General features: G+C 46.4%; 5 protein-coding genes across 5 annotated transcripts; 3 read left to right on the forward strand and 2 right to left on the reverse strand.

Annotated features, from left to right (window-relative positions):
• The first annotated feature begins 6,916 nt into the window (after positions 1–6,916).
• B0T23DRAFT_63586 (uncharacterized protein) lies at positions 6,917–9,923 on the forward strand. The gene is made up of 4 exons (XM_062841567.1): positions 6,917–7,304; positions 7,376–8,176; positions 8,227–8,603; positions 8,665–9,923. The coding sequence occupies exons 1-4, from the start codon at positions 7,014–7,016 to the stop codon at positions 9,638–9,640; spliced, it is 2,445 nt and encodes an 814-aa protein (XP_062694995.1). The 5' UTR covers positions 6,917–7,013; the 3' UTR covers positions 9,641–9,923.
• Positions 9,924–11,119: 1,196 nt separating this feature from the next.
• On the forward strand, positions 11,120–14,222 carry B0T23DRAFT_437449 (uncharacterized protein; the record flags this gene model as incomplete). Its single annotated transcript, XM_062840624.1, has 3 exons — positions 11,120–11,125; positions 11,184–11,322; positions 11,397–14,222. The coding sequence occupies 3 exons, from the start codon at positions 11,120–11,122 to the stop codon at positions 13,916–13,918; spliced, it is 2,667 nt and encodes an 888-aa protein (XP_062694996.1). The 3' UTR covers positions 13,919–14,222.
• Positions 14,223–14,465: 243 nt separating this feature from the next.
• Positions 14,466–16,302, reverse strand: B0T23DRAFT_372545 (autophagy protein Apg6-domain-containing protein). Its single transcript, XM_062836739.1, has 2 exons — positions 16,079–16,302; positions 14,466–15,990 (listed from the first exon to the last, which is right to left on the reverse strand). The coding sequence occupies exons 1-2, from the start codon at positions 16,161–16,163 to the stop codon at positions 14,495–14,497; spliced, it is 1,581 nt and encodes a 526-aa protein (XP_062694997.1). The 5' UTR covers positions 16,164–16,302; the 3' UTR covers positions 14,466–14,494.
• Positions 16,303–16,499: 197 nt separating this feature from the next.
• Positions 16,500–21,151, forward strand: B0T23DRAFT_372547 (uncharacterized protein). The gene has a single exon (XM_062836740.1). It carries the CDS (start codon positions 16,737–16,739, stop codon positions 20,799–20,801), a length of 4,065 nt encoding a protein of 1,354 aa, XP_062694998.1. The 5' UTR covers positions 16,500–16,736; the 3' UTR covers positions 20,802–21,151.
• A 666-nt stretch (positions 21,152–21,817) lies between these two features.
• B0T23DRAFT_401982 (casein kinase II alpha subunit CKA) lies at positions 21,818–23,136 on the reverse strand (the record flags this gene model as incomplete). Its single annotated transcript, XM_062838631.1, has 5 exons — positions 21,818–21,919; positions 21,994–22,413; positions 22,485–22,858; positions 22,954–22,995; positions 23,064–23,136. The coding sequence occupies 5 exons, from the start codon at positions 23,134–23,136 to the stop codon at positions 21,818–21,820; spliced, it is 1,011 nt and encodes a 336-aa protein (XP_062694999.1).
• Positions 23,137–24,601: the final 1,465 nt, after the last annotated feature.

The raw sequence follows: 24,601 nt of genomic DNA on the forward strand, positions 1-24,601 counted from the left end.
GTGGGGGCCCACCCTGGTCCAAAACCCTGGGTGCACGTGACTGGGCACGTGTTAAAAATCTTATCCCAATCGAAGACGCGCCGGCCTCCCCGTTCCGCCAATAGGGTTTAGGAATTGGAACCCTACCTCCGAAATCCATTCCAGAGCTACGGTTCCGCTCGGATGGAACCCGTCTGGTCCTACGACATTGGACCAATCAACGTCATCTCACCAAAAATCCCGGCTAAAAAAATAAGACGAAGATTTCGACTAAAAAGAAAGTAAAGACCCCACTTCCCTACCCCTACCCTGAAGATAGGATGAAAGAAGAATACCCGCTTCCGGAATGAAGAAAAAACGCTACCGAAGCGTTGGGTAGGGAAGTGGGGCTTTAAGGGACCGACCAATTAGAAGCCGCGAAGTCCACCGGGACTAAAGAGATAACGTACTGAGAGAAGAGACGAAAGAAGCAACCAAGGCTCCCCGGGCCCCCTACGGTGAGGTGGGACGAAGGGTTCGGGTTAGGGTTAGGGTTGGATATAGAGAAGCTGAGGGTTTTCATCCGGATTTCAACAATACGGTTTTTCCCTTAGACTACGAACGAAGCAGCACCGCATACCCCCCTGGGTAGACTAGTATAGCTAGTTAGCGTGTATAAGACTAATATATATATTATTATTCTATTACTATTATTAGCCGCGGGTATTACTAGGTAGTAAAGAGAATTCTAATTCGAAGCGATACTTTTTTTTTAATATTTAAATATTTTTCTTCTAACGGTTAAAGATAGCCTTGTATTCGGGAGATGTCCTGTAAATTACTATTTAGGATTGCGTTAAAAATCTTAATTTCCTATTTTTAATAGCTAAAATTAGTGATTTATTAGGAATAAAATTATTATAATCCTTTTTATTACTAATAGCGATAATTATTTGAGAAGCGTACGTAGGATTCCGAAGTCGAAAGATTATTAATTTACCCTTCTAAATATTATTTACCATCTTTTAATATTAGTTCTAGTAATAATTACTATTGTACTAATAATAACGGATTTAGTAAGAGTTTCTACGGTTTTAATTCCTTTTTTTACTATTTCTCTATTTACTTTTTGTAAAGGAGTTGCCTGTATGTCCTCCTTCTTCGTTAGTAGTACCTCCTTAATTAATTATTGATAAATAATTAATTTAAATTTCCTCCTTTTATTTTTTTACTAATTTTTTATTAAATTGGGATTATATAAACTTTATTTGGTTGAATTCTTCGATTATTTTATTGATATCTAATTTTTTAATTAAGTAGGAAATAGTGGGCGTTAAAATAGTAGTTTAGTTTATTAAAGGAATTTTTTTACGAGAAGGCTAATTGGAATTATTATTTAATCCGATTAGGTTGCCTTTCTTTTTAATAATTATTAATACTTTCTTTTTAATTTAATTTATATTAAGGTTATTATTTAATAAGATAGTTACTTTATTATTAGTACGAATATTATTTTTAAAATCGAAGTATTTATAGATAGCCTTAATTATTTCGGTATGGAATTGTGATTAGGTTATTTAGTAGACTTTTTCTTTGAAGCCTATAGTCGTTATAATTATTCGCCTAATCCTCTTCGTAAGTTTCTTATAGAAATTATATATTACTATAAATTAAGCGAAATCCTTTTCTTTATCCAATCATTTTATTAGAAGTATTAAATACCGAAGTATTGTTTTAATAATCTTCTTTTTATTATAGGGAATTAATTTATTGTAGAAGATTTTTAATAAAGTAATTTTATTATTTATTTAATTAGGGTCTAGTATTAAGAATTCTTATTTTAAAAAATAATAGAATTCTTTCTATATTTAAATACTTTTATTAATAATATCCTTCGCTATTTCTTTATAAATCTTTTAAGTATCTAATATATATTATTAGTATTAAATATTTAATTTAATTTCGTTAAAGAGGTAATAACTTTAAACCCTATTATTGAATTCCTCTAAATATATAAATATATTCTTCCCTTTAAATTATATATTAAATATATAGTCCTTTACGAAGGAAATTGTAAGAGTTTTACCTATTAATATTTATATTAAATATATATTAAATAGACCTTTAAATAGATTTATATTTAAATTTTATTATAATTTATATTTAAGTTTTTACGGTTGTTCGGATTATTTAAGTATTATAATGTTTAGTTCTAATAATTTTAAAGAAGGATATTAATAATTATTAAAAGGGGTAGAAGTAAGGGTAATAAGATAATAGTTTTAGGGGTTCGGAGGATATTATTTAAATTTAAAGCCTTAGGAATAATTAATCTCTAATTTAGTACAATAAAATTCTAAAAATAATTAAATAAATTATAAAAAAATAATATAAAAAGGCGGAGGCCGGGTTCGAATATTAAACGGAGGGGTAAATAAAGTATATAAATATAGGGTACGAATAAAACCGGGTAGGTTTAGCAGTAAATTTTAAATAGTAGGTTAATTATATCTGCTATTATCCTTATAGTAAGGGATTTAATAATAATCTTTTCTATTTAAGCTAGGTAAAGGACTTTTTAAAGGGATTAGCAATAGGTTTCTTAATAGGATAAATAAAGGCGTCGGAAATTAATTAGGTTTTAGAAATGGAAAAAAAGTAATTTTTAATATAAAAATAAAAGAAGGAAGAGTAGGATTTAGGAAAAATAATAAAAATAATTCTAGTATTAATATAAGAGCTTGATTTGACGCTCCCTAATCGGTATTTAAAATTAAAATTGTAAAGATGTTTTAGTTGTTCTAGATCCTATTAATATTGCTTATACTATTTGTATACTTATTTTCATTGTATTTTTCATTTTACCCTCCTCCTTCGTTTCTTTTTCTCGGTTGAGGATCTTTATTCCTTTTTTAATTATTTCTCTTTTAATAAAGTATTTATATACCTTTTCTAATTAGAAATCTTTTATTAGCGTTCCTCTTCTTATCCTTCTAATATTCCTTTTCTCTTTCTTTTCTTAAATAAAAGGAATTTTTTCGGTTCTTATTCTCTATTTTTTTCCTTTTTACTATTTCTATTATTAATATTAGTAAGAGGTAATTCCTATTTACATTAGTAATATTATTATTAAAGCCTTTCTAATAAGGATTTATAGTAATTGATTACCTCTTTTCGGTTCTTTAAAATATAATAATAGTAATAATTACGATCCTAAGAGTTTATTAATAGTAATAGTCGATATATTTTGCGAAAGAGGAATTTGGAAATAATAATTAGTACCCTTCCCTTTAGGGAATTAATTATAAATTTTCAAGGAAAAAGGTCTAAGGGCTATTTAATTTTTCTATACTTAGGTAGGGGCTATATACTATTAATTTAAGGATAGTAGTCCCTAAAGGTTTAATATTAATACCTGCTTTAATTATTAACGGATTCTTTCGTTACTTATTATTTTTAAATAGTCTTTCAATTAAACTACTATTTAAATAATTTATTAATTATTTATTCTTATTATTATTCAAGTACTATTAATTAAATATTTATTTATTTATTAAATTATACAATCGAACTACTACTATTTAATAATTTATTTATTATTTGTACTTACTTACATTTAATTATTATCATTTAAATATTTATTTATATATTTTTCTTATTAATTAATTATATTATTATTCGTACTCCGACGTTATATCCGAATAGTAATCGAATAATTACTAATTAATTATATTATCGCCAATTATAGTACAGCTATTAATATAACTATATATCGGCTACTATCGAGGGCCCCGGACCGTAGTAAATATCCAGTATTAAAAATCTTTATTCTTTTTTGAAATAAAGCTATTCAAGCCTTTTTATAACGACTAATTAAATATCGTTAATAAATATCGGGCAAACTTCAACGAGGATAGGAAATTATAAATTCCCTATATTCGTTTTAACTAATTTAATATAGAGTTTTAATACCTATTTCGTCCTTATTACTAATTTGAAATAGTAAGAAAACTATAATAATAATACTAATACTACTACAATTAGTACGATGTATAAAAATTATAATTCTTAATTATTTAATTAAATAGAGTGGTAGATAATTTTTAAATCTTTTCGGATGGTTGAGATAGGAGGTATTAAGTTAAATACGATTTATTGGAGTTACGTATTTGTTGAATGGCTTAATATTTAGTTTTTGCTGGAAAATGAAGGTAACTATCGGATTTTTCTATATTTTTCTTTTAGATATAAATAGGGATATAAATAAGTATTTCCCTAAGAAAGATAAAGGATTACTCAATATACTAAATAAATAAAGATAAATAATTAGCGAATATTAAAAATTAATTTTATATAATTAAAAATTGCTAAAGAGATAGAAATTGATTATTTAGTTTAACGAAAGGTTAATGTTCTATTGATTTCCTATCCTATTTCCTCATATTCGATCTCCTTCTTTTTCCATTCTTTTTCCACACTAACTGTCTAGGTTTGCTCAATCTAGAAAGTACTTCCCTGATCCTGTATACTTTGAAAATTTTTGAAAAAAAAATCACTGCTGAAAACCAATGTATATGTTCCTATGTACTACCCCAAATCATTAGAAGATGAACTTCTACCCTACCTTCGTAAAGTTAATTATTTTGGCCTTCTATTTATAATCCTTCTTTAATAATTTCGTTTTATAGATACCCTTACTCTTTAATATAACCTTATTTCCCTAATTGTAAATTAAATTAGTACGATAAGGGACGCTATTATAATAATTAGCAATATACTATTTAATAATAAAGAAACTAACTTTCTTAGCGATTTTATTTACGTTTTTTATAAGGGTATTAAACGTATTCTATATACGGTCGCCTAGTATATTAAAGTTGGATTTGAGGATAGTCGTAGTTTTTGGAAAAAAATCCGGGGTATTAGACAGTTCGTTACTAACCTTCTCGTTATTACACTCGACATTACTATCGTTTAGATCGCTAGTAAATAGATTGTAATTAAAGTTATTATCGGATAGGGAAATAGGGTTATTAATACTACCGATAGGGTTAAGAAGCGTAGTAACGTTTATGGCGATTAATTTCGTTAATTACTAGCGATTTTTAATAGTAGGGCAAAATACTAGAATTAAAAGTTCAAAATAGTTAAGTTCAAAAATCAGGTATATATACGGTGGAATCAGATATGTGGCTGGCTACTGGGGGTTGCTTGGTAATGTTCCATTGCGGGGGATTTAGCGGTGGCTGACATGCGCTAAAAACTTAGCGTAGCTAAACGAGAGACTGCCTTCCAGACTGCCTGCTCTTTTGGGTTAGAGACAGTCGGTCTACTATGAGAAGACAGTCGATTTACTGGGAAGGGCCAGGCTGGCAGAATGGGGAGGGACGGGAAGCCCCAGTGCCCCTTGGAGGATTGGCCCCATATTATTTTTGTGAGCGTGCATTTCTGAGAGGTACCTTGGTACAGAACGTCGAATGCCTCTAATCCCTAGAGGTAATCAGGTTCATGGTTGATGGTCTCCCCATGCTTACTACCACATGTTTTCAAATCGTGAAGCAGAATCCCACTCGCTGTCTAAACATATATCGCGACTCCCGTCATCGGCTTGAACATTGACATGTTGTGATGTGTTAATATGCCAGGAAGTGCTGACCAATGGGTGCCCCTGTGGGACGGCAACTGGCCCGATGGACCTCTTTGGGCAACTGTCAGTGTAAATATAGCGAAGCTGCCCAGTATCTTCACACCTTGCAGTCATGACTTTTTCGCAGTTTTGTCGGAGCAGCCCCCAGCCAATTAACCCCTTTCTGGGCTTGCCTGTTTGCATCAGCACTCTGGACGGGAACTTGGACGAGAAGTCTGGACAATCCAAAAGAGATTTCCGAGGATCCGAGGACCTGGAAAGGCTGGCTCGCTGGACCCAAAGATGGATTCTGCTGGCAGCCAGCCGACTCGTCCATGGATGTCTCATGTGCGGGCCAGCGTGTCCAACGGTAGAGTAGAGGTACCTAGGTCGGGCTTGCTTGGCAAACCCTATGAGAATTTATAGTCTAAGGGTTCCCTTTTTGACTTTCCACATTGGTCCTTCCCTTGTATCTCCGGTCTCCCCCGGGCATTCGCCTACGTACCCGTCCGAGCCGCCATAGCCTGCCAACAACTGCTGCCCCTCCCCCCCCCCCCCTCCCCCGGGCCCGACGACCCCCGTTCCACACCCGCCACCTCAGCTCACTAGCTGTGGAATGGACTGGACCGCCCGACTACTGGATTCACCAGTGGATGGAAAAGCGGTTGCACACAGGATCGCCGCCAGTTTTCACCAGGAGATAGCCGTGGAGATGCAACACCACCAACAGCAACCACTCACGGATGGCGAATCCCCTCGGCAGTCGGAGCAAAGTCCGAACTAAGCTACATTCCGTCATGGTTGCCCGTCAGTTCAGGGATCCGCATGCCCTTTTGTTGAAGAAGAAGCCATCATGAAATTATTCTTTTTGGGGGGCTCGCTTTGTTAGGGGTCGCGGACTCGCGGTGCTATCCGTAACGTGCCCCCCCAAGACTACCTACCTCCCATGTAGATCGGCCATCCTACGCATCATCTGCGGCGTTGGAATTTTCTCTCATGTACTTCTTCCATATACTACCAACTACCTACCTTCATCCTATCCTCATTACCACCTACTTTCAGCTCTGTACACACTGACGCACTCTTCGCACAGTCGAACACTGTAGGATTCTACCGCACCGTGGACTGGCTGGAAAAGACACAGGAGCAAAACCACCAAAAAAAACAAAAGAAAAAAAAAAGGGAAAAAAAGGCTACCTAAGCACTCTGCGACCTCGAGACCTCTGGACATCATCAACTTGACATTAACACAACTTCACACCTCATCACCCGAGTCACTACCGCGCGCCACTCACACACTCGCACTCACACTTTAACTGACCACGAACCCCGACTACATCCATTTACCGATTTTGGACTCTGACCCGACCGACATCCCGTTGATGATGATATCCCAATCCGGAACCCGACAGATTTCCCGAACTTGACTATGGCCAGGACACCCGAACCCACACAGGCTGGTTCCTCTTCATCAGACGATCTCAATTCTACTCTCACCAACTCGGGTTCACTGCGGCGTTTGTTACCAGTCGGGTTGGAAGAGGCTGCTTCACGACCCATAGCCCCCGTCAGATCGACCGCCTCGGCCTCGCCCAGTAGTACTTCTACCGAACAACTTACACTTACCAAAACCCAAGCTCGGTCCGCTGTCCCAACAGGTCGGTCAAAAAGACAGGCAACCACTGCCGCCTGTGGTGCATGTCGGAGGCGCAAGTCCAAGGTGAGTTGAGACACAGGACGCTGTGTGTGCATTTCAAGTGGTCACTGGCTCACCTTTTCCTCCTTGTGCAGTGCAATGGCACGCGTCCAAGATGCTCTGCCTGTCATGACCGCGGCACTGACTGTGAGTATGACACCAATGTGGCCGAGACCCATGCTCAAGCTCTCAAGCGCAAGTATGATGAACTCCAAAACTCAAAATCGGCTGCCGAGAAAGTCTTTGAAATCCTCCAGACGAGGGACGAAAAGGAGGCTGAAGAGGTCTTCCAGCGCATCCGGAGAGGCGCCGATCCCGCCGCCATTCTGCGCCATATAACCTTCGGTAATGCTCTCATTGAGCTTGCCTTGGGCCCCGAGACAGGATATCGATACGAGTTCCCCTACTTGCCTGACATGCCTGCCTTCTTGCAGCGTCACGACAACGTCTATCTCGATTCCGAAGTTTATGCCTGCGTCTTACGGCGGTCTGCCCCCGGTATTCCTGCTGTAAATGCCCAGCACCGCCAGCATCTGACACATCCACCTCTTTCCGGCTCTCAGCAACAACCTTATTGTACGGTCGCGACCGCAGGTCGAAGCATTAACCCCTATGTGGCCCACGGTTCTGCCGTTGACTTACACAGCGATCCATATCATAAGCCATACCACTCCGCCACTGTGGAAAATTCACGATTAGAGAAAATGCAGCCATCCCAGTGGACCTCAGTGAGCACTGATGATGCCCTCTTGCGAAAGTTTCTTCATGACTACATAATGTACGACTATGGCTGGAATTACTTCCTTCATCTTGATTACTTTCTTGATGACATGGCGAATGGCCGTCATCGCTTTTGCTCTAGACTCCTCGTCAATGCAGTTCTCTGCATAGGATCAGTACGTATCTCCAGGTCCTAGAAATTTTCACTGCTGACAGGTCTCTCAAGTACCATCATCGTGGGCTCCAAGGTCGGGCAGAGTACTGGAATCCCGCAAATATTGTTTACTTGTTCTTGGCAGAAGCCAAGAGGCTTTTTGAGATCGACTCGGAACTCGAAAGGCCTATACCCTTGTCAAATGATCCAAATGGAGAGCGAAGACTGAGGGAATGGGAAGAACGGCGGTTAACTACCATACAAGCCGGGCTTCTCCTAAACGTTCTCTATCTTTTTAACGGTTCCGATAAAATCGGATGGCGCTATTCTCTTCGTGCAATCGAGATGGCCCATGAAATCAACCTTTTCGGGCCTGCACAACCTGAAATGGACCGGGAGATGCGGGATGTCAGAGAGTTCACGGCTTGGGTAGTGTTTACATGGCAGAGGTATGTCTTATCAAGGATCTTGAACCACTTCACCGGCCATGATTGCTCACAACCTTCTTAGTGTAAACTCATACCACTACTTCCGGACTCCCATAATGAGGCATCCGCCTCAGGTGCCCCTACCGGATCCCATCGAGAATCCGCAGTGGTACGGTGAGATTTGGGTAAAATACCCCGCAAGTCAATCACGGTTTCCCACACATTTGGGATTCTTATTCAAGGCGAAAGCTGAACTTTGGACCATCATGAACGACTTCTCCCTCCTTTCCTTTCGGGATCATGGTCTCCCTTTGAATTTGCCAATCCCTCAAGTCCTCGGATTCTACAACAGGCTGGTTGACTGGCTGCACAAACTACCCGAACCTCTTTCCCCGCGAAAAATTGTGACGCCTCACCAAATCAAGCTGCACATGCACTTCTACTTCATCCTCATCAACATACTAAGACCCATAGTTACGTCTGAATGGAGGAACGGGACACTGTCGGGTAAGACGATCCCGCCCTATACGCCACACGACGCTTACATAAATGCTACCGTTCGATTCGAAACACTTATCCGCATTTATTACCTTCGCCACGGGTTCGAAGCCTTGGACAGCTTTTTGATGCAGTTCCTGGGCGCGCTCGCCTACATGACGATTGATGCGATCGCCCAAAACCCAGCGGCGCCCCATGTTGAGACGCTCCGGTCAACGGTCCTTCTCGCAACAAAGGGGATGTGGGAGCAAGCCCAGAGTGTCTACGTTGCCCGAGCGGTATTACGTGTACTGACGAGTGCGATGAGACCCGAAGACGTGCAACTGCTCAAAAAGTTCGCTAACGTCGAGGCCGACACGGATATACACTCTGCTCCTCTGGAGCAACCTATTCAATCGGATTGGCCTACATTTGTCGTTCGACTCGATCAGAATCCCGACGCAGTGAGACTGGGCAAGACACTTAGCAGCAAATTGGAGCGGCTGTCTCTAGATCTCACCACTTCGTCTCCTCCAGTGGAGTCCACACCACGGCCACGAAATTGGTCGGTCATTTTATGAAGAAAAAAACCATTATTGAAGATAGACAACAGTACACGAAGTTGCCTACCGCGGAAACCAGAAATATCAAAGAAAATATGCCAAACATTGCCAAACCTGCCCCATTTGGCCAACTGATCTGATCGCTCAGTGTCTTAGGGAACCGGGGTAGCTCAAGGGAGCTGAAGCCTACCTTGGGGAAGCTTCAAACCCCTCTCTGTGATACAGACCAAGCCCCAGTCGGGCATTCCTTGGCCTAACGCTGGCAAATAGGGAAGTGCTTCTTGAACGATAGGAAGGGGCTGTGACCTTGCATGTCTCAACGGGTGCAGTATCATAACTGTTCAACAACATGCTCTATGGGGATAACACCCCGCCCAGATTTTCAGCAAGGCCGTGGCTCTGTAACATTTGAAGCAGGACCCGACGTCAGTATGGTACTGATCCCAAAGCAACAAGTTGTGTTTCTGGAGTATCTGTGGTGATACCCAGGGATCAATTGTGAGGCCCGCAGTCTGACCTTGGCATGTATCATATCACTTGAACATCAGGCTTCGGCAACACAAAGCATCCGGCGTCCACTGTGAGTACCTCTTCTGGCGTCTTTAGTGTTCATTAGACCTACCAAAGATCACATATAGTTTATGAAATACGGAACGCAGTGGAGGGACACCATCTCCCGGGTTGGCATCACTTCACAACCGTCTATACTTGAGCTATCAAACAGTGCAACCGTCGTTCCGTTCATAGAAACTGATACTATGCACGACTACCTCACAAGTTCCATATGGTTCGCCGTCTCGGCATGTTCCAAGCTTACCGTACACGGCTTACATTCGTTGTCATATCCTCCTAGGCAGACACGCCCACTGAGCAGATACGTGTAGGCAGAAGTGTAGATCCGATATCAAGCACGAACGAAACCTCACGTAGCAAAAGCGGGAACCAATGGCATACAAGCTGATACTGGTTGTTTGTTAAATTGGTACTCCTGGTATGCTGGACGAAATCCATCTCAAATCGTCCCAAAACTCACATGGATCAAACGAATAACTAGGTATAGTTTAAAAAGTTATCAACGAGATTCAGTATAACATATCGAATCTCAGGAATAGTATTGTTAAGGTAAGGTCCCGCCTTGATCGGAACGAAACGAATCAATTGACTATGAAAACGCCTTTAAAGGTTGATTCAAGGCTTCGAGCTAACAAACAAATTAGTATTGGGCTGTACATTTGGATCGTAGGATTGTCGACTCACATCTGCAGTCAGACAAATCCGCATGTAGGCTGTGTCGTCAAGTGGCACAGTAGGACTTCACAATCTTGCCTTGGCGTCGATGTATAATATCTTCCGCTCCTACTTAAGAGGGGTAACCAATTCGTTTTCTTATGTGTTTTCTTCTCCATCTCAATTCCTACTCAGTCAAGCTTTGTCTTCTTCCTGCCTTTTTAAAAAGAAGTCAACATAAGCGGGATTGTTCGAATAAGAATTGCTCCGATGGATGTATGTCTCATCTCGATCACGAACTCAACATAGATGACATGATGCTAACACCACACAGGTCGACGAAACAGGGTCCGTTGACAGCTTCGAGGCCGTTGGCTTCAAGGCCGTCAAGCATCAGCGGATTCCGGATGATGAAATGCCGGACATCCTCTACAGCATCCAGTACTGCACCAGTAACGGACGGCTTATGGAAAGTGAGTATTGCCAAAACCATAACGTAGAGGTACCTTCATGATCGAAATAAAGAACAAGAGTTAACAGAAAACAGCACGGGAGAGCGCAAAGCCCCTGGATCCCAAGGCCTCCAACACCGACCTCGAGGAGACTTCCAAGCCCACCCCAGTTCTCGAAATCAGAACCACCGTCTACGCCAGATATAACGGCAGTGACTACTACGATGAGCCGCACTATCCTCCGCCTGATCGGTATTGGTCCGGCTCCGACAGCGACTGCAGCGACAACCTACCCCGTACCCGGCGCAACCGGGAGCCTCATACCAAAGACCGTACCGAGATGGTTATTCACTCAGACCACCTCAAAGCCGCCCTCTCCGCCGTCGTCTCCTACTGCCGCGAATTCTCCCCTGAGCACGGTATCGTCCGAGCCCCTTACCAAGTCCTCGTCGACCACTGGAAGGAGCTGGAATTATATAAGCTCAATCAGCCCAGCTGTCACGACGCCGAGTACGCAGATACCACAACCAAACACATCGACGTGCTCCTTTCCTTCTTGAAGATGACCTTCTCCGAGCGCTTCGCGGCCGAACGACTCCGCCAGGAGGACCCGCGCGGTCCCATGGCCACCTTCGATAATTTCTGGACATTGCTTAAGCCGGGTGCCGTGATCTACCGCGACCGCGACGGCACCCTGGTGCCATACATCATCAGTCTCGTCCGTCTCGAGGGCCCATATGATGCCCAAGGCAACGGTGAGGGCAACAATACTTACTATCTCGAGTTCTGGAATATCCAGTACAGCCGTGGCCTGTTGCGCAGGCGCATGAAGTCGTGCACCATCTCGGCATGGCGAGGTGAGCGACTGATTAACTCCCTGTCTGTCATCCCCGAGCGCTTTGTCGCTCATGCTACAAAAGTCGCCGCCGAGAATGTCAAGCTTGGTAGGCTGTACTGGGAGCTGGCTAAGCAGCCTTCGTACATGGAATATGATGGGCAAGTGACCAACGGCGACACCGCGAGCGGAAGGGGGTATCAGACGACGGGCCGGGTCATCGTCGACTGCGAAGGCTGGGAGCGGTTCGGCGACGGAGATCGACCGCGGCACAACCGGAATCATCTGAACTTGGATATCCTTCCGCAGGTACAGTCCAAGTGCGCTTGCTCTGCTTGCTGTAGCGACAAATCTTCACCTCCCAACGAGGGTCGCGGACAACAACAACAACAACAACAACAACAACGAAGCGAGCCAAGCCCCTTTGTCGGCTTCGACAAACTCAACCCTAAAACCGACTCCCTTCCCGACAATGCCTCTCTATATCTCCACGTCCTCTCCCCCACCATCCCAGCCTTCGTCCTCTCCGAGCGGCGCTGGGCCTACATCCACCTCTCTGGTCTCGGCCCCGTCCGTCCTGATCTCGATGCATTCAAGTACCTCGTCTTGGACCCGGCCATCAAGTTGACCGTCAAGTCTTTGATCGGCAAATTCGCCGCCGCTCCTTCTTCGTCAACAACGGAAACCCCCCTTCCGGCGGGTAGAGAAGATATCCTCACCCCACAGACAGTATCCTCCTCCTCAGCCCTAGCCCCCTGGCCCACCGATTTCGTCCGCAACAAAGGTCTCGGCCGCATCTTCCTTTTGCACGGCTCCCCCGGTGTAGGCAAGACTTGCACAGCGGAATGCATCTCCGAACTGGCTCGGCGCCCCCTCTTGGCCCTCACCAGTGGCGACTTGTCCACGTCCATGTCCTCCTCCTCCGTTGAGCGCCGCCTCTCTTACTTTCTTGAACTAGGCGAGCGGTTCGGCGCTTTGGTCCTCTTGGACGAGGCAGACGTGTACTTGGAACGTCGCCGGACCAGGGACTTGAAGCGGAACGGGCTGGTGTCCGTCTTTCTGCGAGCGCTCGAGTATTTCCGCGGGGTCCTCTTCCTGACGACGAACAGAGTCGCAGCCTTTGATGATGCGTTCACCTCCAGAATCCACGTGGCGTTGTATTATCCTGAGCTGGGGGAGGAAGAGAGGAGGAAGATTTGGGGGTATCAGTTTGAGAGATTGGAACGTGAATCTTTCTCTTCCTCCTCCTCCTCCTCCTCCTCCTCCCCTGCTTCTGCTTCCGCTTCGGATGGGTCAGATGGGTCAAACGGTAATAACCAAGTTGGAGGAGGAAAGAGATCTTTTTACATTCCCCAATCAACCAAGGAATATGCCTTCCACCACCCTTCCGTCCTCGCGCTCAAATGGAACGGGCGCGAAATTCGCAACGCGCTACAAACAGCCGTGGCGCTGGCGGAGACCGAGGCGGCTGAGTCGCATCCGGGAGGGTTGTCATCAACGACAACGATCACGCTGATGGACAAACATTTGAAGGCCGTGGTGGGTATGAGTAGTGGATTTAAGACGTTTATGAAGGGGGTAAAGAGGAACAGGAGGAAGGGGAAGAAGGCGGCGTTGCTGAGAGCGGGCGTCGATGTGGATGAGGATGATGATGATGATGATGACGACAATGGTACGGAGTATGCGGATGAAGAAGATGGAGAACAAGGAGAGGAGGAGAGTGATGAAGATGATGAACATCCTGGTAAGACGCCAACGCTTATATTGCATGCACCATGTTGATGGTTGGCTTGAGGTTGAGTAGATGGAATTCATTGTGTTTTGCTGACTTTTTATTTGTTCCTTTCTCTATAGGAAGCGGATATTCATCCCAGGGCTCTGAATCCGGATTTTCTAGAAAGAATGAAGGCTGGTGATAATATCGAAGAGGCAGACAGGAAGTGGTGAGGGAACGAGTTTGACAGCTAAGAGTGGTTGGAAGTAGATCTTTTTTTCAGGCTCAGATAGTCTACTTCTTCGGGTAAGATATTCAAGGGATACTACCTCGAGTAATGAGTTTGTCCAATTGTTAGACTCGTTGGTATTATGGTTCCCATTATCTTCTACCTACCTCATTCAAGTCATCGCGCCTATTCCAGATAACATTGCTTCGCTCTTCCTACAACCCATCTATGCGTTACGTACTGTTTTCCAAGCGAATGTTCCGCAGATTACAGTCCAATATTTCGTACGCCTCGTAATCATAATCGTGCAACCAATTCCGTGTTCATACACATTCGTAACATCCATATCAATGCACCTTTCCCAATCCCGGGAAATAAGGCCAACACCGAGACCCTAACGATATACTCAAAAGTTTTACAACCCCAAGGCATTCGCCCTCGCCGTCGATGACGCACTCACATTACTTGCATGCGCGAGCAAGAACTTGCAGCAAGTCAACGTCAACTTGCAGGCCTTAGCCCAGCTATCGTCCTGCTGAACGCCCAATTTGATGGAGACGTCCGATATCTTGTCACCCTGGATCTGATAAGGGAGGCTAAGTGGATTACCTTCCCTCCGCGTCTGTTCCTGCACGTGAACGCCCAGCTGGCGCACCAACTCGAGAAAAGCCACCATGGCCGTGTCGAACTTGCGATGAATAAAAGTAAAGCCGAGGGGAAAATCACCGCTGGAGTAAAGCTCGAGGACGGTCCGCTTGGCGGGCGGCGGCGGGGCGTTGGCGTCCACGGGTCGGCTAGGGTAGAAGGATGATGCCATGGACGTTGAAGCAGGTTCGATGCGGACGATGCGCGACGTTGAGCCCATGGGCTGCGGTTCATAGCCTTCGAAGCGGAAGTTGAGTTTCTCGGCCACGGTGACGAGTAGCAAGAGGGCGTGGCCCCATGCCGCGTTGATTTCGGGCCAGTCGACGGGGACGTTGTGCATGCGCCCGAGACGGAGGCCGTTGATGGTGGCAAAGGTACCGTCGTGGCTGATGCAGAATGTATCGTTAAAAACATTACTGCGCTGGAGCTTCTCCAACTGCCGGGAGTCATGGTCGAACTTGCTGTTGATGCTGTCCCGCTCGTTCTGGAAATCGATCAGGGTGGTGTTGAAGGCATTTCGCGCTCGCCAGAACTCTTCTTCCTTGATGTCCACCTCGCGTATTTCCGCCTCTAGCTCAAACTTCTCCCTCTCCAGGGCCGCCTGTTCCTGCTCGAGGGCCTTGAGTTCTTCCAGCAACTCCTTTTCTGCCTGCTTCGCTTTGCGGGTGGCCTCCTCTTGTGCTCGAATCTCCTCGTCCGTTGGCTCGGAGGCTTTTAGCTCCTTGAGATAGTTGACATATGCGTCCTTCTCCCGGTTGGCAGCCTCGAGCTTCTTTTGCATTTCCTCCACCAGCATGTCGGAGCACTCGATACATATTGGGTGGTCTATGTCGGATCGAGCACTAATGACCTCGAACAGTTTGAGAATGCGCTCCATTTGGTCCGACAGATGGGCATTAGCCATGTCGTCTTCTTCAGATGCTCCCACATTGTTGTTATTGGTGTTGTTGTTGTTGCTGCTATATGTATCGGAGGATAAGTCTTGGGCTGATGAGCGGTTGTTCTTCTGGAGAGACAACGCGTCGGAGGACGCAATCTGAGATTCAGTGAGCAATACAAATGACATGGCTGGGTTGTCTCGTAGTGCGCCGTCCCCTCCTCCTCCTCGGCCTGGTCCGGCATGCCTCTTAAACATGGGCTGATGCGATGACCGCAACGCCTTTTCATAGAGTGATCTCCTCTCGCGCTCATGGAGGGATCGGTGTGTCGTCGACGATTCGGAGATAGAGGACAGCGCTTTCTTGGGCGTTTGTTGAGAGTGAGTGGCTAGACTTTGTCAGATATGGAGGAGCCCAAAATAGCCATGACGCAGCAGGACCGCAGAATCGGTAGTGGACAATGACAGATTCCGTACCCACGAGCAGATCATATGCTGCTGGATTCAAGTCCTCTAAGGAGCTGTCCAGCTTGAGTGGGGTGCGACACTTTTGGCAGTTCATGCTGGGCAACGGTCGACAATTCGTAGGAACATTCCTTTGAGTGATAGTACGACGCCCAAGGTATAGTATCGTGAATGTTGAGCTATGCTTCGATGTGGTTTGGTGATGTTGGGGTGGAACGGAGGAAGTCCTATTCTCCATATTCTAACCCGTTGACGCTGGAGGGGGAGGTAGGTAGGTACCTTGATAGCTAGGTTCTATCAGTGGCCTATCAGTTGCTGACTAACAGTTTCTGTAGGGATCCTTGCAGCCTTATGACAGCGCGTCATTACGTATGGTCCAGTGACAGTCCACTATTTAGAAGTTCAAGGGTGTGTGTGCAGGTCCAGTACCTGTCGCAAACGGAAGGATCGCTGTCGCATAGTCGCAACCTCCATCTGCGACTGAAGCAATTTACGCGACAATACTTTGTGCGCGTCGGAACCTCCTCTTTGCCAACCACTGTTCCTTGTCCCAATACCCGATTCTCACGAAACTCTACCCTTACACCAGATGGATGTCCGTCCAGCATCGAAACATCGGTAGTAGAGCTCCGAACCGCCCAAGCGCAAATCACTTCGACAGCTCGACTCGATGGAACGACCGACCAAACGATCGCGAACTGGCCCTGCGCCCTTTGACGATGAAGAGATTGTTGGCGATGAGCTCAACCACCAGCCCGAGGAGGTCAACCAGCTACGAGACCCAGGCTACCAACTCGAACAGGCCCGATCATTCGCTGCCTTCAAGTTAAAGTCAGCTTTTGAGAACATCTTCGAAAAGTATGGGAAAGACTTTGACGGCATTGGCGACGAAATCGATCTGAGGACTGGTGCGATTGTTGTCGACAACGGCCACATCAAGTCTCTGAAAACGACGACAATTGGTGTCGAGAGCGATGATGACGACGAATCTGAATCCGAGTTGGGAAACGAGGAGGAGACGACATCACACGGACAAGAAAGCAAGCAGAATGCGACTGCATTGCAAACCGTTCCGCGACCTCTGCCCTCCATGGCGCCGCCATCACCTTTCGGCGCGTTTGGTCCGGTTTACAACTCCTTTCCAGGAGGACCTCCGCTACTGTCGAACACGATGTACCCCGTACAAACACAATTCCAATCGCCCCCAATGCCGTTCGGTGCATTCAGTTCTGCAAACGCTTCGATCGATCCTGCTTGGAGAGCACCTGACCTACCTCCGCCGGTTCCCTGGGGAGGGTTCTGGACTCCTGGCACCCGATCCAGGTTCAAGACAGTCGCCAAGGTGCAACAACTTGCTGCCAGGACTAATCATGATCAGGAGGGTGAGGATGAGGATGACATTCTTCTAGATGTTTCTACCACTGGAGCCACCAAGGCGACCGAGAACACCCCGGTGATCAACAAGAAGCTGGCACCCTTTCGTCCTCCATCTAACGTCTCTTCCCCAGCCAATCACCAGCTAAAGACATTCGCAGCTACCTCGACACCAAAGTCACTTGACAGTTTTGATGTTGCGAAGGCAGATGGAGAGAAAAAGAAGAACACCAAGAGGAAGACACCAGCAAAAAAGACGCCAGCGAAAACGAAGGCTATTAAAGAACGTATCGCTAGTCTGGTGGACGAATCTGGCATACAGATCGCTGGGTCTCCTGTAGTTGACAGTCCCTCGGCTGACACTCAACCCGTTCCTGACACACAGCCTGCTGTCGAGCAGACGCCAGTTGCTGAGAAGTCAGTTATCGAAGGTCAAGTCTCTATTGTGAGAAATACTGGAGCGGTGAAAAGAAGAAGGACGCCAAATACAAAGACACCAACAAGTGAAAAAGCTTCTTTAGAGCAGAGCGCTGATTTATTGAGGGCGAGCCTTGTAAAATCTGCTCCTGTTCCCGCGGCGAAAGAGTCTTTTGCAGAGCTTGAATTTGAGACTCGTCCTATCGTTGAGCACGAACCTAGTATTGAAAAGGAGTCTGGCCAGCTTTTTGTTGAAAAACCCAGGGTCGAGGCCTCTGTTGTCGAGGAACCTGCTGTTGGCACAGGTCAAAAGACATCGAAGAGGCAGACTCGAACGAGGGTTTCAACAAGGGAACAACATGTTGGGGGGCCAAGCAGCAATCCCTCGGCGAGTGATAGCAACCGGCCCGCGCTACCTCCTACAGTTGAGCAGCCTTTAGTCGGGACTGAACTTGTCGTTGAGATTCAATCCTCTTTGACAGTTCAAAATGGTCCCGGGCAGCCCTATGTTCAAGAGACTATTGCAAGAGAATCAACTGTGGAGAAGACTTCTATCGACGAAGGTGCCGTTGCCGAAATCGAGCCTCCTTCCGCTAAGGGCGATGGAGACCAGTCTGCAAGCATCCCAACAACAATCACCAAGTCAGTAAATCACGATCTTCCAGAGATACCGAGTTCTGCGGATTCAAGGACGGCGAGAAGGAACAGGCGACTCTCGATGCGAGGCCAGTCTTCTCCAGCTGGGGCCAAGCGGTCCTCAAGGAAACAAGTTGCCTCGAGATATGAGCAGTCTCTCTTTGATGGAGCAACAAACGCGAATACCACCTTGAAATACTACAGCCCCAGCTGCGGCGCACTTGTCACAAAGCCAAGCAACCAGCAACTTTGGGTCGAGATACCGGTGGATGGTACCTTGGACCCTAAGGCCTTTCAAGTTGTTGTCGATGACGACAATCTGATACCAGAAGTCCCAGCAATGAAAATAGGACTAGAAACTACAAACACATTGGCAGTAGAGGAGATGGCGAGGAATGGCGTTGCCAAACCTCAAGTTCATGGCGACCATGAAACTCAAGCAGAGGCTGTCGAAAAACGAAGCCCCCCATCGAACGATCTGTCACATGAGGTCTTTACTAGGAACGTTGTTGACTCGGCATATGCCTTCTCTGACGAAGATGAGCCAGCCATAACAAAAGCTAGAATTCGACGAACTGAACCCATTCGACCCAACCCCAAGCCCAAAACCACGGAGAAATCTAATGTGAAAGAATTCGGGATACCCACACCAGCGTCGTCCTTTGACCGTAACAGTCAGTCCACTGAGTCTCAAGCTACTCCGGAAGCGGAAATACCGATGGAGGAACTTCCAATCATCTCAGCAATTGTGACCACACAGACTGCTCGCCAAACGCCATCAGCAGGCTCCGCACTTCTCGACAAGACCAACACCAACAGCGAAGGACCTTCACTGCCCAAGCCTGTTCAAGTTATCAAGGCTAGGCGGGGAAGGAAACCCAGAACTTCGACAGATTTGAGCGTAACCGCCTCAGCGGTGGCAACGAGTACACCTGCCGTGACAGAAAAGCCATCTGAACCGGTTCCTATTATCACCGCTTCAGCGTCTACTCGGCCTAGAAGACAGAGTTTGAGGTTATCAAGGGGAAGGCGGGATTCGGATATCACAATTGCAGGGTCAACAACGCCGCAACATGCAACGGCTACGATGTCCCAGCACGAAGATGAGTCTCTTGTCATTCAAGAGAGTCCACAAGGCACACCCGAACCCGAGTCTGTAGATGAGCATAAGGCTGGAAGCCCAGCTAGCCCAACCTTGACTGCGACCATTCCTGCGTCTCCGAAGTTGATAGAGACCATGGCTGCTGATCAAGAACTTTTGGAAATCAGCTTGCTTCAGGAGGCAATAGCCCGTCAACGATTTTGGTCGCCCAAACCTGAATCGATAATACTCGGCCACGAACCATCACCACCGGAGCCAACAGCAGAGACGCTTTTGGAAGTCCTCATTCCTTCTGAACGGATGCCGGCCCCCTCAGCTTCGCCTCCACCGCAGGAAAAAGAACCGGACATTGAAGTCATTCAACCACAGAAGGAACCAGAACAACCAACAACCCCTGTGAAAACAAGGTCAAGGCGCGGACGCCCAAGCTCTGCCGCTTCCCTCCCCACAGCAACAGTCACCACAACCACCAAGGTCAAGACCAAAACAGGCTCCGCCTCGGGATCACAACCAGGCAAGAGAAAGGTCCAAACACCCTCCACCATTACATACACTACCACACGCACTACCAACACCACCACCGCCCCTATGACATCCTCAAGAACAAGGACGACCCTCACTGGCACCCTCCAAAAACAAAGCCAAGTCCAAACCCCTGGCACAACCAAATCCACCAAATCTCTTTTGGGCAACAACAACAACACCACCATCCTCTCTCTCATCTCCTCCGACACGGACGATGAAGACGAACTTACTCTTGATTTTGGCGGCACACCGTCAGGCATCTCGAAGGGGGTTAAGCCCGCTAGCAGCACAGCAACAACAGCAACAACAAGAACAACAACAACAACAACAACAACAACGAAAAAGACAGCTGCATCTACTATCCCTTTGGCTTCGCTCCTCCGGACTCCATCCCGCAAACTTCCTCCTCCTCCTCCAGCTGGTGGTGGAATAAGAAAAACAACTAGCTTGGCGAAGATTGCTTCTTCTATTAGTGTTGGGAGGAGATCAACTTCCTCTCCAACTGCTGTCCGTGCCGTGACACCCACTGGTGTTGACTCTGAGGCTGAGGGAGAAGAAGAAGAAGAAGAAGAAGAAGAGTTTGTTGGATCGGAGGTGATTCAGACGCCAGGTGGGACGCTAAGACGGTGCGGTGAGGCTGGATTCAGGTGTGACAGGGATTTTTGCTTTGGGTGTTTGTAGTTGTGCGTGTGATGTATGTGTTTCTGTGTTGTGAGTTGTGAGTTGTGTGTTTGTTACTAGGGTGCTTGAGGTTGTTGCGGAAATCGTGGGTGGAGTGTTGTTTCGGAGATGTTGTGGGTGGCGGAGGGGAGTGTTATCGATACAGTGTTTCGGTCGCGGAATTAGGTTGAAGTAGAGTTAGGTGCTATGGTTAATGGATACGTATGATCGATATGGGCATTGGCGTGTGGTGATTGTTCACTGGGAAAAGGAGTTACGCACTCGTGTTACCTAGCCAACTATTTATCAGCTACATCATACAGACTTGGCCGTGAAATCTTAACGTTGAAAGGAGCTTCGACGTGGCTTCCTCCCGCGCACACCTTCTACTGTGTACAACAAACTCCTGGTCATGAATTGATCAATTGTGCTATGGTGTTGTTATCGGTATGTCATCTGGTCACGCACCACGTAAAGGCAAATGAGGTGAATAGGGAGGGAAACCGCTTCAAAATTCTCCATCAATGATCCTATATCATGAACCATAATCTTTAACGTCAAAACCTAAAGGGAATCTTTGCTCGGAACGTACTTCCAATGTTGCTGTGTTTAACCACCAAACACGCATCACAACCAACACTCCAAACCGACTCCATCCATCCATCCATCCATTTCGAGAAAAGAGAAAAAAAAAGAGAGAGTTTCCCAAGCAATTCCTGCCTACTTCTTTCCTGCTTCCTTTTACTCCATCTGGCTGCCTGAACATCCTCATCTGTGATCTTCCCTTCCCTCTCCAGCGCTCAACCCCAACTAAACCAAGCACCTAGAAACCCTAGCCCGCGCTTATAAACGCATGTCTTTCCGCTGAATGAAATTGGAATTCCATGTCGTGGCGAGTTGTAACCTCTGTTCGCAGGCAAAACAACGCTGGATAATCGAGTACTTCGACGGTAACGGATGACACGCGCGATGGTATATAAAAGTCGATCATTTCGGCTGCAACTACAAGAGCAGGTGGCCTTCTCCAATTTGCCCATCTAGTTGATGGTCTCACCAGCCAGATACCGCGCACGTGTGGCCTCGTCGCGGACAGGGGCGAAGTAAGGGTGGGCCATGGCCTCCTTTGCGGTCAGACGTTCCTAAAAAAAGTATCATGTCAGTTTCTAGTGTTACAGCGGTATTGAGCGAGGCAAATTCGCATGCAGAAACATACGTTGTGATCGTAGCGCAGCAGCTTGTCCAAGAAATCAATAGCCTCGTTGGAAACAAAGCGCTGGTTTTCGGCGTTAATGAAGCTGTGCCAGGGTTTCCTCTGAAAGCGGCCGAGAATGTCATCGTACTGAGCGTCCAGCTCGATCTCGTACTTATCAAGGTAGTCGAACAACTCGTCCGTGCCGAGGACCTTAGCAATCTTGACTAATTGATCCGAGTTGCTCTGACCATGGAAGAACGGCTCCTTGCGGAAGATCATGGATGCGAACATGGCGCCCAAACTCCACATGTCCAAGCTGTAGTCGTATTCCTGGAAATCGACAAGTAGCTCCGGACCCTTGAAGTAGCGAGAGGCGACCCTGACATTATACTCGGTGCCGGGGTGGTAGAACTCGGCGAGACCCCAGTCGATAAGGCGAAGCTGTGACAAGCAAGAGAATGTGTTAGCTCGAAGCTGATGCGCGCTTCATGCCTGAGATTCTCAAAACTTGCCTTTCTGTTCTCATGATCGATCATAACGTTATGAGGCTTCACATCGCGGTGCATGATGCCCTTGCTGTGACAGAAGTCGAGGGCCTTGAGGAGCTCGAAGATGTAGTAGCGGACGTCGAAGTCGTTGAACCTGGGGTACAGGGTGCGGAACTCGGTGTTGTTGACGTATTCGAAGATGAGCGAGGGGGTCTTGCTCTGGCTATCCCTCACGACGTCGAGCAGGGCGACGATGTTGGGGCCGCCCGCCAGGTTCTGGAGAATCTTGATCTCTCTCTTGATCTTCTTCTTCTTGACGGGCTTCAACACCTTGATGACGCATTTTTGGTAGTTAACCACATTGATACCCTCGAACACCTCGGAATATTTTCCTCTGCCTGTACAAGTGGGTTGGCTGTTAGATTCGGCGCTTGTTTATTTTTTTTAATTTTTTTATTTTTCAACATTGAGGAAGGGGGCGCATGGCACATACCAATCTTCCGAACGACCTCGTAGTTCTCGAGAACACCCCAGCCTATGCGCGTAAAGCAGTCAGTAAAGTAGAAAAAAATCTTGCGTGTCGATAGGGTGATTGAAGCTCACTGATGTTAACAGAGTCGTAGTCCCAGTATGCGCGGGGCATGTTCTGGTTGACGTCGGCGTAGACACGAGCCATGTTTGCGGTGGTGTTGGGAAAGGCGAGCACGCTCGATTGCGCGCTGGCAGCCCAGAACGAGGTTGTTGCTAGAGAAATGGTGACGGCTCGGATTGGGACCTGCGATGGCGCGAGCCGGAGGAGAGGGACAGTTGAAGACGGATTGCAGTCGGGTGGATAGGATCAGATGGTGGGATGGAGAATGCAATGCCGTTGGCCGTCAGCGATGATGGACGTTGGATACCTGGGGCCAGACGCGGGCTGCGCAAGACGCATTCAGTTCGCAGGGAGCCTTTGCCGCTAGGCTAGGATTTTGTTAGGCTTTTGCTAGGCTTTGCTGGGGTCTACCGTGAGGGGTTCTGGTTGGTCCGTAGCCGGCACGCGATCCTTGTTCGGACCCTTGTGTCCCTACAATGGAGCCTTGTGAGGAAAGTAGGCGATGTTATGCCTGGCAAGTGCAAAGCTGCCCTGACAACCGAGGCAACCTATCGTTTTATGTAACAGCACGGGATCTCGCCCATCATGCTCATACATATGTGTTGTGGAGCAGCGGGTCCTACGGTATACTTATACTTACCTCTACCTCTATGCAATGTACATCATACATTAGAACATATGATGGATGGGATCGAGACGGACCTACCTCTAGGGCTGGGCTAGAACATCTATTCAGCTAAATCAACGTTGTTGACGTTTATCACCCCACAGCAAGGAAGGTCCAAGAAACGCGGAAACATCCACCGGTCACTCGTTCCGGTTGTCATGAAGGATCTCCAGCTTCTGTCTCAAGACGCACCAACCGAGAAATGTCAACGCAAACAGAAGGGAAAGTATGACTGCCAACTGCCTCAACTTCAAAGGGATGAGTGGCTACCTGGCAGGCAAGTTCGTACCTATTGTCTAGACGTACACCTTCCCCAACAGTGAACTCTTTGACAGGGCAAGTAACCAATGTACTTGCCTCTGAGGGTCATCCTCATGAGCGGCTTCCAAGTCTTTCACTAAATATGTCTCAGAATCATGACCTGAAGAAACGAAAGGTACCTAGATACAACACCAAATTACCAGGCCATAAGTACCTGCCCATCTCTATGGAGTTACCCGGTGATCTTCTTTCGAGCATCAGATCTATCACCATACCATCATGGAGTTGCATGGCGTGTATGCCCTCCGGTAATCTGGTTCGCCTGGCTATGTAGTTGCCGTTATATACCTTTTCGGCCAGTAAACACCCTCGCGAGCCTCGGTACCCCGACACCCCGACAGTCAATGCTATGTATTTGTTCACACAACTTCATGCTCATCAGGAATCCTTCCAAACCTTCCGGCCGAGTTTACCACGGGCATCCGAAGGCAAGGAAGGGGCATCCCGAATCCTCACCCGGGCGATATTCGATGTCCACTTGGAAAGCACAGCAAGACACAGCCCTACACCATGCCTACACGAAGGACCATCATGAAGGTGACAGCCACGGAGCTAAATGCA

Source organism: Neurospora hispaniola (genome assembly GCF_033458365.1).
Source record: "Neurospora hispaniola strain FGSC 10403 chromosome Unknown B0T23scaffold_2, whole genome shotgun sequence".
Lineage (NCBI taxonomy): Eukaryota > Fungi > Ascomycota > Sordariomycetes > Sordariales > Sordariaceae > Neurospora > Neurospora hispaniola.

What these genes read in the sequence shown, in the direction of transcription:
- B0T23DRAFT_372547 (XM_062836740.1), top strand. Translation starts at nt 16,737, where the DNA reads ATGGAACGACCGACCAAACGATCGCGAACTGGCCCTGCGCCCTTTGAC.
- B0T23DRAFT_63586 (XM_062841567.1), top strand. Translation starts at nt 7,014, where the DNA reads ATGGCCAGGACACCCGAACCCACACAGGCTGGTTCCTCTTCATCAGAC. An exon ending in GTCGGAGGCGCAAGTCCAAG is followed by an intron (nt 7,305 to 7,375) that starts GTGAGTTGAGAC and finishes CTCCTTGTGCAG; the next exon opens with TGCAATGGCACGCGTCCAAG. An exon ending in GTAGTGTTTACATGGCAGAG is followed by an intron (nt 8,604 to 8,664) that starts GTATGTCTTATC and finishes CAACCTTCTTAG; the next exon opens with TGTAAACTCATACCACTACT.
- B0T23DRAFT_372545 (XM_062836739.1), bottom strand. Translation starts at nt 16,163, where the DNA reads ATGAACTGCCAAAAGTGTCGCACCCCACTCAAGCTGGACAGCTCCTTA. An exon ending in AGCATATGATCTGCTCGTGG is followed by an intron (nt 15,991 to 16,078) that starts GTACGGAATCTG and finishes GACAAAGTCTAG; the next exon opens with CCACTCACTCTCAACAAACG.